The following is a 12,296-nucleotide window of genomic DNA, read 5'->3' as shown; positions in this document are numbered from 1 at the left end:
AGTCTTGTGTTCAGTTTTGGGACACCCCCACTACAGAAAGGATGTAGACAAATTGGAGAGTCTAGCAGAGGGTGACAAAAATGGTGAGGGGGCTGGGGGACACGACTTATGAGGAAAGACTGATGGAACTGGGCTTATTTAGTCTAGAAAAGGAGACTGAGAGGAGACTTAATAGCAACCTTCAACTATCTGAAGTGCAGGTTCAAAAGAGGATGGAACTAGACTGCTCTCAGATGACAGAATAAGGAGCAACGGTCTCAAGTTGCAACAAGGGAAGTTTAGGGTAGATATTAGGAAGAATTTTCTCACTAGGAGGGTAGTAAAACACTGGAACAGGTTTCCCAGAGAGGTGGTGGAAGCTCCATCCTTGGAGGTTTTCAAAATCCGGCTCAACAAAACTTTGACTGGTATAATCTAGATGAGGCTGGTCCTGCTTTGAGCAGGGGATTGGACTAGATGAGCTCTTGAGGTCCCTTCCAACCCTTCCTGTGATTCTATACCCAAATAACCTTATCTGTCATTGAGTTAGCCATACATGAACTCCCAGAATATCTTTCCTTAGACAGACACTTTACAGACTAAGGGTCGAGTTCTTGTAACTAGTGATAAGTAATATTCTGAGGATGAGTAATATTCTCTTCTGTCTGTAAGGAGTCCTTTGGGTTCACTGTGAGTTAAGGTATCTGTGCTGTGCCTTAAATCAAGGGAGCACGTACAAATTCTACTGTGGGAGCATCTATATGTTCATTAATGCACCATAGTTACTGCACGTTTAGTTTAGTATTTCCTCAATGAATTACTAAATTAAATGTGCAGTAACTACATTTAATATTCAGTAGCCCTGGCACATGGTTTTTTTGTGATGCTTACTGTGCAGTAGCCTAATAATAATACCACATAGTAGCATAGTAGCATATTAGCACATTTTTTTCACTAGCATGCAACTGTGCAGTATTATTAGGCTACCACACAGTAAGTGTCTCATGTAGATGAGCCCTATCAGTCCCAGAATCCCAAATTTTCTTTTTACCTCCCACAATCCTATGACAGCAAGATACTCAGAGCTTCACTATGCCACCCAACACATTTTTTTTAAATGTATGTCTCTCTCTATATATATAAGGTTATATACATCTATGCTCTACCTGTTACATCTCAAAAGTATTAAACCTTTCCCATTACAGAAATTCGCACCTGCGTACCCATACAAAGACCCGCTGGCCACCCGAACCCATTACAATATCCGCAAACGCGCGCAACACACACAAAACAACATTAGTCCATTCTGGTCCCTCCAACCAGCCCTTCCTCCATTTCCACCCCTGCCCCACTTCCGGGGTCACATACTCAGTTCAAGTGGCCTCTCTGTCATTGTCACTCCAGCTTCTGCTGGAGGACCTGCTGGTGCTGTCGCTGTCTTCTGTTTCACTTGGCTGTTCCTCTTCTCTGCTGCCTTCACTCCCTTCTTCACTCAGGGGGGGTTGCATGGTCCTATGCCAGATGATGTTTGCTGCATCTTCTCCGTCCTCTGCTACCAATTTCTGGTAGTAGGTCTGGAGTTCACTCAGCGCCATCTTCACGCAGCCCACTACCTCTACATCTATTTGTCTGTACAGCAGGAGATTCCTAGGCTTCCACAGGGCACTCCTGACACAGGAGGCAAACTGGTCAAAACAGGGTGATGAGTTCCCCTGGTGTTTGGCAAGGTTCCCATACAGCACCACCTCACTGCTTAGCCGGCTGATGCCAGTCACCGCTTCACAAAGCTGTTTCACCCTTTTCCACACCTCCTTGGTGCAGGTGCAGAGCCACAGAAGGTGCTCGATTGTCTTGGTAGCCCCATGGCAGTTGGGCCACAGACAGCTGGGTCTCCCCAACTGTCCCTCTTTATGTCTCCGGGCTCTCACTGGTAGAGCTCGGTGGGCTATAAGCCAGTTTAGGTCCCTGTGATCTTTCTGCAGCTCCTTGTGGTGGATGCACTCCCACGTGACTTGGCATGCGTCGCCAGGGAGCAGGTCCATGGGTGATGGGATGTCCCTTAGTCTCACCATCTCTTGGATCTTCCTGTAGCTTCTCACAGTCACCAGGCCCACATTCTGCAGGCCGGACACATTGCAGCATTTATGCCACCCAACACATGCACATGCAAATAGGCCACTGTCACACCCTTAGTCTTTAAGGTACCAACCTGTCCTGCCCTTTGTCTTCTAACTCATTCAGAAAAGCATAAGCTTTCATAAGCAATGTCCAGTCATAACATCTGATGAAGTAGGCTTAGTGGCTTCGATTCATTGCATTTGACAAAACAGGCTGTTACCGGCAAAAACTTATGCCTTTCTTAATGGGTACATTTTATGTTACTGTGTGATTGGCTGTGACCAGTGGCCTAACTGATGCGAGTCCAAGTCAAATAGGGTGGGTAAGTGTCCATATGGTTGAGAAAAGAACACATATACAATACACCTACACATCCACTTCCTTCTGTAAGGTGACAGGCTCTGTGGATAGAAGGAGTAGGGAGAACAAGCAGTGGATGTGATATACTTTGACTTTAGCAAGGCTTTTCACCCTGGTCTCTCATAACCTTCTTCTTAGCAAGCTAAAGAAATACAGACTAAAGTACTGTAAGGCAGACACAATAGGTTGGACCATTGTGCTCAACAAGTAGTCATCAATGGCAAGATGTATAGCTGAGAGTACGTATCAAGTAGGTCTGTCCTGGGCCCAGTATTGTTTCATATCTTAATAATACAGACAATAGAATTGAGTGCACACTTAGCAAATCTGTGAATGATACCAAGCTAGGTGTAATCTCAGAGACTCCAGAGGATAGGACTAGGATCCAAAATGACTTGGATTGACTGAAATAATAATCCATAATCAACCAAATGAAATTCAACAAGGACAAGTACAAAGTCCTGCACTTGGGACAAAATAACTGCATGCACAAATACAGACTGGGAAATGACTAGCTAGGCTGCAGTGCTGCAGAGAAGGGTCATTGTATACCATAAGTTGAATATGAGTCAACAGCATGTTCTTATTAGAAAAAAACAATCAACGGTATACTGGGCTGTATTAACACTTGGAAACAAGGGTAGTGATTCTTCCACTCTGTTCAGCACTGGTAAGGCCTCATGTGGTGTACTGTGTCCAGTTTTGGGTCCACACTTCAAGAATGTGGACAGATTGGAAAGAGTCCAGGAGCAAGTGACAAAAATTAATAGAAGCCTGGAAAGCATGACTTAAGAGAAAAGACTGAAAAATGTTATGGTTATTTACTCTGGAGAAAGGTAGAATGAGTGGGGAGTTTGTTACAGTCTTCAAATAACTAAAGGAAAATAACAGATGATGGAGATGGGCTTTTCTTTGTGACTAGGGGACAGGACTATGAGTAATGGCCTCAATCTGCAGCAGAGGAAATAGGTTGGAAGTTAGGGGGAACTTTCTGACTATGAGGCTGGACAAGCATTGGAACCAGCTACATAAAGAAGTTGGGGAATCTCCATCCCTAGAAATTTTCAAGAACAGGTCGGACAGACACTTGGCTGGGGTGGTTCAGTCAGGGATGATCCTGCCTTGAACAAGGGGCAAGACTAGATGATCCTGTGAGTCCCTGTAACAAGGAACCCTACCCCCATCACCAGAAAGCAGGTCCGTCCCTTTAAGACCAGAACTTTCTGGGCATGGAATGCTGGTAAGGAAGGGGTTAAAGGCTGAGCCTGGCCAGCTTGTCAGCTGACCGGAAGAGGCAGAACTATAAAAACCCTGGGCAGAGCAGCAGCAAGGGGGCCAGCAGCTGAAGGACAAGGAGTGTCTCTGAGAGCTCCACAGAGAAGCTGGGTGAGTGGTCCAAAGGCAGGAGCTACAGAAGCCGTGGGGAGATGGCATCCATACCACAGCAAGGACCGTAGCCAATGGAAGGGAGCTGAGGAACGTGCCCTGTGAATGTGAGCTGGTCAGCTGCTTTGTTTCAGCATGTTGGTTGGGGACAGTTATTATTCTTTCCTTTTTTGTGATTATTGAATAAAACTGGTGGCTTAGGTGAGGCTATTAGGGGAAGGAGGAGGCCTCATTTTGGGGACCTGCTACAGAGTTGGAACCCTGGTGCCAATGAGGGTGTGGCTTTTTGTGGGGGGCACAGATGCTGGTGCCAGTGAGGGCGAGATCTGAAAAAGGCCAGGAAGGACTGGTGCATCTGGGGTGCAATTTTATTTTGGTGGTTTTTGGTTTTGACCTGAGAGGGTGTGAGTTTGGGGTTATCCCCCCAGTTTTGAACTTGCAGCCCCCTAGCTGTAGGGCCAGCACCCAGACCTCTGACCCATGGGGTGCCAGGCTTCAGATTGGAGCAGGAAAGGGGGCCATGAGCCCCAAGACACCAGAAAAGGCTACAGCCTCTGAGTCAAACCCTGTCTAGTGAGTTTAGATGGGAAGGCCTAGCTAGACAAAAACAGGGGCCAGGCCCACGTAGGTGAAAGGCCCCAACATATACAATACAATAGGCAGTCTCCTGCTCACAAGAACATCAGCATAATAGTTTCCATCAAGACATGGCAGGCAAGTACAGGGGGGGACATTAAGAACTCCCAAGAAAGCTCCAAGGGTGCCCCATATAAAGCACAGATTACCCAGAAAGATGGTGTTGGTGAGGGTGACCTGTTACAGTCCCCTTCCAGCCTTAGATGGATGATCTTAAGATGCTACTTTACCCTGCCTTCTGCCTGACTTGAGACTAACACAACTGACTCTCTCTACTAGTAGAAAGGATAGTTAGGCACTCTTATTCCTAGTCTAAATCACTCTCTGTATCACGGAAGATTGAGTTGTTAATGCCTTTTCAATGTTCTGTTAATCAGCTCTGACAGATTCAGATGGTCCAAGCTGATATTTTGTTTTGTACTAGCTAAGCTCATTCCCCACAAAGTGTTAAATTAATGCTTCCTTCTGGAATTATTATAAGGTAGTCAAATGAACAACTGAACTGCAAGTCTGACAACAGTGGAGTGTTGGATCAGTATGAAGAACTCCCAAACAATTACACAGACATTCACAGGTTCTGTTACAGTAGTGAGGGGCACAGTAGAAACAGCTATCTAAGCACCAAGTGCAACAAATAAATAGCACTAATAGGATGAAATGTGTTCCCCCTACAAAGGCACAGAACAAAGCCCATATACTGATAAAGACTCACTTAAACCCTATTTTGTGGGTGTAACTGATGCAGAACTCTTGCACTGGCCTTCTCCATTGGAGTGAATTTTTCTTATAATGGCCTAAAAGGACTTCTAAGAACTCAGTGTCTCTGAGGTGTTACACTATTTTCCTTTTCTCTTTCTTACTGTACTCTTACTACCAGTGAAGTCTGGTGGGAAGAGAATTAAATACTATTTTAATTTAGAACTACTGATTAGCTAAAATAATCTCTTCCTAGAGGAAGATGTTGGGGGGGGGGGAAAGATACTGAATTTTGATTTGAACCTATTTTGCCCAGGAAGAAGAGCCACTGTCGGAGTCCTCCCACTAAGTGGATACTCATCCCAATTGGGGTTTATCATCTCTAAAATCAATAGAAAGTTGATCATCAGTTCATCTTAGGATTTTACCTTCCCTGTCATTCTCCTGCAGACTTGGGCAACAAGGCTGCAGCTAGCTCCTTGCCCAGCTGGCACCCCAACAGAGACTCCTCATGTCTGGAATTCTTCTCTGCTGCCCTTTGTCTTCCATTACCTACTATATCACCCTCAGCCTCACCTATTTGGAGAAAAATAGGTAGGTTGTTAGGGCTCAGTCTGCAGACCTAGTTTTCTGTCACATACACTTACTGGGAGGGCACTATATACGGACAACCTTGGTGTATGTGTCTGGGGTACCCACATGAAAATCGGATGACTAGTCCCTTCTGATAAGGTCAAAGCCTAGCCTACCACTAGGGTGGATTTTACTCCACAAAAAAGCCAGCCCTATCAGCCTGGCTTCCCTTTTAATAGCCAGCTGAGTTTATCTATGACATCCTGGTTTCCCTATCGCCTCTTTCTCCTCCTGTCCCCTTCCCGGACTTTCCTAGAAGTGGTTTTTTTTTTTTTTTGTTTTTTTTTTCTTTTTTTTTCAAGTGGGAGACTTGCCATAGAATACCCAGCAGTCTCCCCAGCAGGCTTCTCATGCACTCAAGTTGAACCTAAGCAGGCTTTGTCATCCCTGGCTTATGTCTCTGAACATTCTTGTTTTGGCCATTAATACTGGAGTAAATTGCCCACCATGATGAGTTCTGAAACCATAACTCTTTTCTGCCCAGCTCCTGCAGTGCCTGGCCATCCTGCAAGACCTGGCTCCCCAGAGATGCTCCCCATCTACCCCCCCCCCCCCCAACCAAGTGTCAGTAGTAGGTCTCTCTGCCAATAGCCAGGCAGTCTAGCATACTGTTGGACCAGTCTTCAACCCATAACCTGTGCTTACCCCAGTTAAATTGAGCCCACAAGAGTCCCATTGTTCCAAGAGCCAATGGTGCTATAAATATCACACTTCCCCCCCCGTGCACAATCCACTGAGGCTGCCTCAGGTCATTCCCTGGGCACCTGTCTGCAAGACAATGGCACAGCTGGATTTAATGAGTTGGGACTTGCGTCCTGGGGGGGGGTCTCCTCAGTGAGCCTCTATCTATCCCTGGAAACTGTAGGAAAGAATGAATTTGCCAAACAAGTCATGGCTGCTGTTCCTACTGTGGGTCCATCAGCTCCTAGATCAGCTGTGGCTGTTGTCACTGAGCCTGTGCCTGTTGCTGCTGGGCCACCATCTGTTGCAGCAGCTGTCACTGGTTCTCTGCCATTCAGTCCAAGTCCATGTTGCCATCAATGAACCAACCCATTTCATCAAACCATGAAAGGGCTGCATCCAGGCATGTTTCCTTTCAGGTCTCCATTTTCATAGAGTCTATTCACTTGGTTTCCTTCCTCTCCCCTCCCCCACAGCCCTTTCATCTAGCCTACAGCAAAGATCAAATTCTTTTACCACATAACTGCATCACTTCAAGATGCACTACAAAATACCCTTAAGCCCCCATTTAGGTGCACAGCAATTTAGTCATTGCTCCCTCCAGGTAAGGAACTAACAGCAAGAAGTATTTACTGAGTACAAGCAAGTAAGTACCTAATGACAAATCGGCAATAGTCCTGCATCAGTCCTCCTTTCTCTGAAAGAAACTCTAGCAAGTACCCAGGTGTAGTCCAAACTTTAAGTCCCATTACAGGTCTACGGTCTTCCAGGGAAAAGGTTAAACGTGCCCAATTAGCCCCAGTCACCCCTTCCTCACCAGAAATGAAGTATAATGAAAGGTCTGCCCTCCTTCCTGGTCAGCCTCTCAAGCTTGACACCTATTGCAGGAGCGCATGATAGAAGTAAGAGAAGCCAGAGCACCTTTGTGACCCTTTACTGCAGAGCGCAGGTTTACGTATCCCATCCCACAGTAAACACAGACCTCTCCTTCCGCCTCCTACACATGGAGCTTCTGGGCATGTTTGAGGTCTTTTAATCTTTCCAGTTTCATTTGTCTCTTTGCTGATCCTCTGGTTTCATTCAACCTGTGTCCACACCTGAAAACTGCAGAAGTTCTTTGATTTTCCAGTCCATTTCTGTACTTCTTTAAAGAATACAACTAATGTAACAAAACCTCCCTGCCCAAGAGCTACCATAAGAAAAATATTTTGACTAGAACAGAAAGTGCATTCAGTCCATTCAGCAGCTTGTTTCTACTGTCCTGGGCCTGAGGACATGCCAGAGTTCTTGTGCCCCTCTTCTTTTGCTGGTTTCAATTCACCCCACCTCACCCTGATTAATTGTACACGCTAACATTTTGTTAATCTGTACAACAAACACAGTAGCCAAAGCATAAGCAAGGTTTTATTACCATAGAATGTCCTACCTATCGCAGGGTAATAAAGAGACACTTCAGGGACAAGGGTTGTTTAAAGTGAAACCTAGAAGGGAGCCCAGGAGCCCTCCTCTCCCGAGCTTTCCCCTGCCACGTGCGTCGGCCGGCCGAGCTGCCTCCCGTCTCCGTTACCCAGCCCCAAGGGAGGGCGCTCAGGGTCAGCTCCTGTGCTCTGCTCTCTAGGACTCTTTATATGCTAGTGATGTAACAGTGCCCATTACATAACCGCGCAGCTGATCGCGGCCGGATGTATCCAGGGACCAGCTGTGGAGAGCCCCTGCCCGGCGCTGTCGGAGCGGCCGCAGGCGGTGCCCGGACCCTGCACCTGCGCGGCCTTGGGGAGGTGCGGGCCTTGCGCAACGCGGGGACGGGGACGGGGCGCGCTGCCCCGGCCACGCGCTTATCTGCCCTCGGGGCGGGGGCTGCCAATCGGCTCTGGCCAGCCCCCACCCTCCCGCTTCCTAGCCCGGGTTCGCGGCGGGGCTGGGCTGCGCCATGGGGGCCCGGCGGGCTTGTGCCCCCCGGCATCAATCATTAACTGGGAGGGCGGGGCGGGTGCCCTCCCCGCCCGCCGCCGCCGAGCCCGAGGAGGGGGCGCCTGCTCCCGGGAGCGGGGGCTGCGCGCGCCCGCAGGTGCAAGCCCGGCCCCGCCGCAGGGTCTGAATTACCGCGATGCGCAGCTCGGCTGCAGGAGGAGCCGCCGCCGCCGCTGCCCCTGCTGCAATGAGTGATGCTGGAGGCGGAGGAGGAGAGGCGCAAACCCGCTGCAGCTCCCACGGCGGCGGCGGCTTTGCCTTCGCCAGGCTGCATCCCAGCCCCCGCCAGGGCCGAGCCGCCGCCGCCGCCGCCGCCGCGCCGCACGGCAGCCAGCGCCCGGCGCCGCCGGGGACCATGCCGCGAGGCCGCGGGGACGCGGAGCGGGCGCCCGCCGGCGGGCCGCTGCTGCGCTGGGACGAGGTGCCGGCCGACTTCGTGGAGTGCTTCATCCTGTCGGGCTACCGGCGGCTACACTGCACGGCGCAGGAGTGCCTGGCCTCCGTGCTGCAGCCCACCAACGAGACGCTCAACTTCTGGACGCACTTCATCCCGCTGCTGCTCTTCCTCAGCCGCTTCTGCCGCCTGCTGCTGCTGCGCGGCGCGGCCGAGCTGCCCTTCCACCACCCCGCGCTGCTGCCGCTCTGGTGCTACGCCTCGGGGGTCGTACTCACCTTCGCCATGAGCTGCACGGCCCATGTGTTCAGCTGCCTGTCGCTGCGCTTGCGCGCCGCCTTTTTCTACCTGGACTATGCCTCCATCAGCTACTACGGCTTTGCCAGCACTGTGGCCTACTCCTACTACCTGCTGCCCCACCTTCGGCTGCTGGATGCCCGGGCGCTGAGCCGCTACCTGCAGCAGCACCTGGGCTGGTACGTGGACTGCAGCCTGCCGCTGGCTCTCTACAGCGCGCTGGTGCTGCCCGTGGCCTTTGTGCTGGCCGTCACGTGCACCGTGGCCTGCTGCCGAAGCCGCTCCGAGTGCTGCGCCTACCCTTTCGCCATCCGCACCTTTGTCTTCGCCATGCCGCTCAGCATGGCCTGCCCCATCATGCTAGAGAGCTTCCTCTTTGACCTGCGGGCGCACAACCCCACACTCTTCGTCTACTTCTACCGCCGCTACTTCTGGCTGCTGGTGGCCGCCTTCTTCAATGTCAGCAAGATCCCTGAGCGCATCCAGCCAGGCCGCTTCGACATCGTGGGCCACAGCCACCAGCTCTTCCACATCTTCACCTTCCTCAGCATCTATGACCAGATGCACTATGTGGAGGAGGGGCTGCTCACCTTCCTTAAGGCACCACCCACTGCCCCCACCTACCTGGGCACCGTGGGCTACATGCTGCTCCTCATACTCTGCCTGGGGATGGTCATCAGGAAGTTCCTGAATGTGGCAGATCTCTGCAAGCAGGACTAGTTGGGCCAGATATTCTCCTTGCCCTTCTTCCTAGTCCTGCTGTTCTGAGAAGATGCTGCAAACCTGAGGTGAAACCCACTGGCAAAAGAGCCCACTCCCTTCCAAGGGGGGGGGTTGCAAGAGGAAACCAGCGGTTGCTATCCTGCTAGAAAACTCCTGCTACCATTTAAACCACTAGGCCCTGAGAGGAAGTGATCAAGCCCTGCTGTTTAACAACCTGCTGCTGCTGCCTTGCTGTTAGGGTACGGGCAGAACCTGTGTAGCACTACTGTTCAGTCTACTAGGAAACAATAAAATGCATGGACTGTGAATGCCACTTACTAACTTCAGGCCAGCTAGTCTGGTTAGGAGATGTTATTTAAATTAGCAATATATGCACATGCAATGATTATTAGTAGATTTTTAACCAACTCCTATGTGGAATTCCTGTCAGATTATACACTGACATTTTTCTTCTTCTGTGCTACTGGAGTACCTCTTTGAGGTTATGAGCACTGAAACTGGATTTTAAATGCAAACAAACTGACAGCTCTCTAGCTTTTGTGGTATTATAGCCTCTGTGGCTAGTGAACTCAGTTGAGTGGACACTACTGTTAGGATTTTACGCAGAGAGGGGGAAAAATACGAATGATGAAGTTGTAACCTAATCAAGGATGTCTGGTCAATTGTAAGAGTGAAGGTTGAGTGGCTGATGTTGCCATTCAAGTCCAAAGTGAAAATCTAGAGCCAGGTCCTTAGCTGGTATGGTTTGGCACAGTGCCATTGAAGTCATTGTACCAGCAAGGGATCAAACCTATGTAGTCAAAACCCAGTTGCCGTACTCACACAAAGCACTGAATGTAAGGAGAGTAGGATTTGGCCTACAGGCCTTCAACCCTACATTTTTTTTTTTTTAAATTATGAAGTATATAGATCTGGCTTTTGCTCTTGAATTGGAGCTGTCAGGTACTGCCATCCTGCAACTACTTACAGAATAAGGTACTATGGAACATGAGAACAGGAGGCAGAATCTGGCTCTCTGTGAACACGAGGTATAATTAGTTTGATATCCTTCTGCATTTTCCTAATTCAGTATGCTGCTGCAGCAGCTGGGTGTTTTTGAAGCCCTACCTATGGGGCTGTGCCCTAGGCTGCAGAGGATCTGGAGGCTGGACTTTCCTTGAGTCACCATATTTTGCAGGATAACAACCTTACTGATGAATAGTTTGGGTTGGGGTTGTTTTGTTGTTGTTGTTGTTTTTTTTTGGCGGGGGGATTGTTTTTAAATGCAGCTATGATAAATACCTTTTCACAGCAACTCAGGCATCACCTTCCTGAAAATTCCGTTCTTGTTAGTGACCTAACATACTATCAATACTAATAAATCTAGGCAAACTTTAAACAGGGTTATAAACAGAAACATTTTAACCTGATTCAGCTAGATAAATAACCAGTATGCAATAACATAATAGAAGGAAATTGCATCTTGACGTTTAGATAACAGATAACGTGTACTTAATTTTCAAAACATATGGTCATTCCTCAGTAGAACTCTAGCGCTGTATTGTACAGGAGCCCAGTTGCTCTTTACATGCAGCATATTTATCTCTATGTAGAAATACATTTCTAGCTGTATATTTATGTTCATGCATGATGTCTTGTCTCACTTAGGCATAACTCTCATTGTTTTCAGTAGGAGTTTTGCCTGAGTAGGGAATATAGGATCATGCCTTTAATTTGGGGATGGAGTCCTCACACAAACATGATTGTGAAAGTTGAATGCACCAATGACTTACTTTTAGTGGTGGAGCTACCTCTAGTACTGTGGAGGGACAGTTGCATATGGACAAAAATGCCTTCAGGGTCTCCACTTCCCTGAAAAGTGGGAGTTGGGTGTCTTAACTCCTACTTAGGTCTCTAACACTGTTTCCAAGAATACTTGAGCAGACTTCTCCCAGGCACAAGGCAGGTAGGCACCTGAAAGACTAACTGCTTCAGAGGCGCATATGTTTCTGTAGGCGAGAGCCTATTTTGTAAGATGCTATGGCTTTTCCCACTGTAAATAGCAGTAGGACTCCCCAGTCCAATGACTTTTCAATTCTCTCTCATGTGAGGCTCAGCCCTGAAGGCCTTTCATTCCTAGAACTCCCACTAAAACAAGAGAGAGTTTGGAATTTGCAGGGGGCTTGTTTCCATTAAGAGGCTTAAACTGCTTGAACTCATAGATGTACTTTCCTATTCACTACTTACTTTGGAGGCTACTTGGAGCAGAAAATTTCCCAGTCCCATACCATTGATGTGACAGTTATTGAGGCATCTTAGGCCCAGTATGAAGGGTTTTCTCTCATGCCTTATGAAATGGGAAGCTGAAGGAAAAGGAGGACTGCTTCACTTTCTCTGTCTAAATACTTTTTAACTATTATGGTAAAATGGGCATTATGGAGCT

The 12,296-nt window shown here is 48.6% G+C and overlaps 1 protein-coding gene across 1 annotated transcript; it reads left to right on the top strand.

The window, feature by feature from the left end:
- The first annotated feature begins 8,544 nt into the window (after nt 1-8,544).
- PAQR9 (progestin and adipoQ receptor family member 9) lies at nt 8,545-10,067 on the top strand. The gene has a single exon (XM_090052982.1). The coding sequence runs from the start codon at nt 8,597-8,599 to the stop codon at nt 9,869-9,871; it is 1,275 nt and encodes a 424-aa protein (XP_089909108.1). The 5' UTR covers nt 8,545-8,596; the 3' UTR covers nt 9,872-10,067.
- The last annotated feature ends 2,229 nt before the right edge of the window (nt 10,068-12,296 follow it).

The sequence above is a fragment of the Crocodylus siamensis genome, chromosome 6 (assembly GCF_052110815.1).
Source record: "Crocodylus siamensis isolate JL-2025a chromosome 6, ASM5211081v1, whole genome shotgun sequence".
NCBI lineage: Eukaryota > Metazoa > Chordata > Crocodylia > Crocodylidae > Crocodylus > Crocodylus siamensis.
The sequence above is the reverse complement of the archived record's forward strand: the minus strand, read 5'-3'. Positions and strand labels throughout refer to the sequence as shown.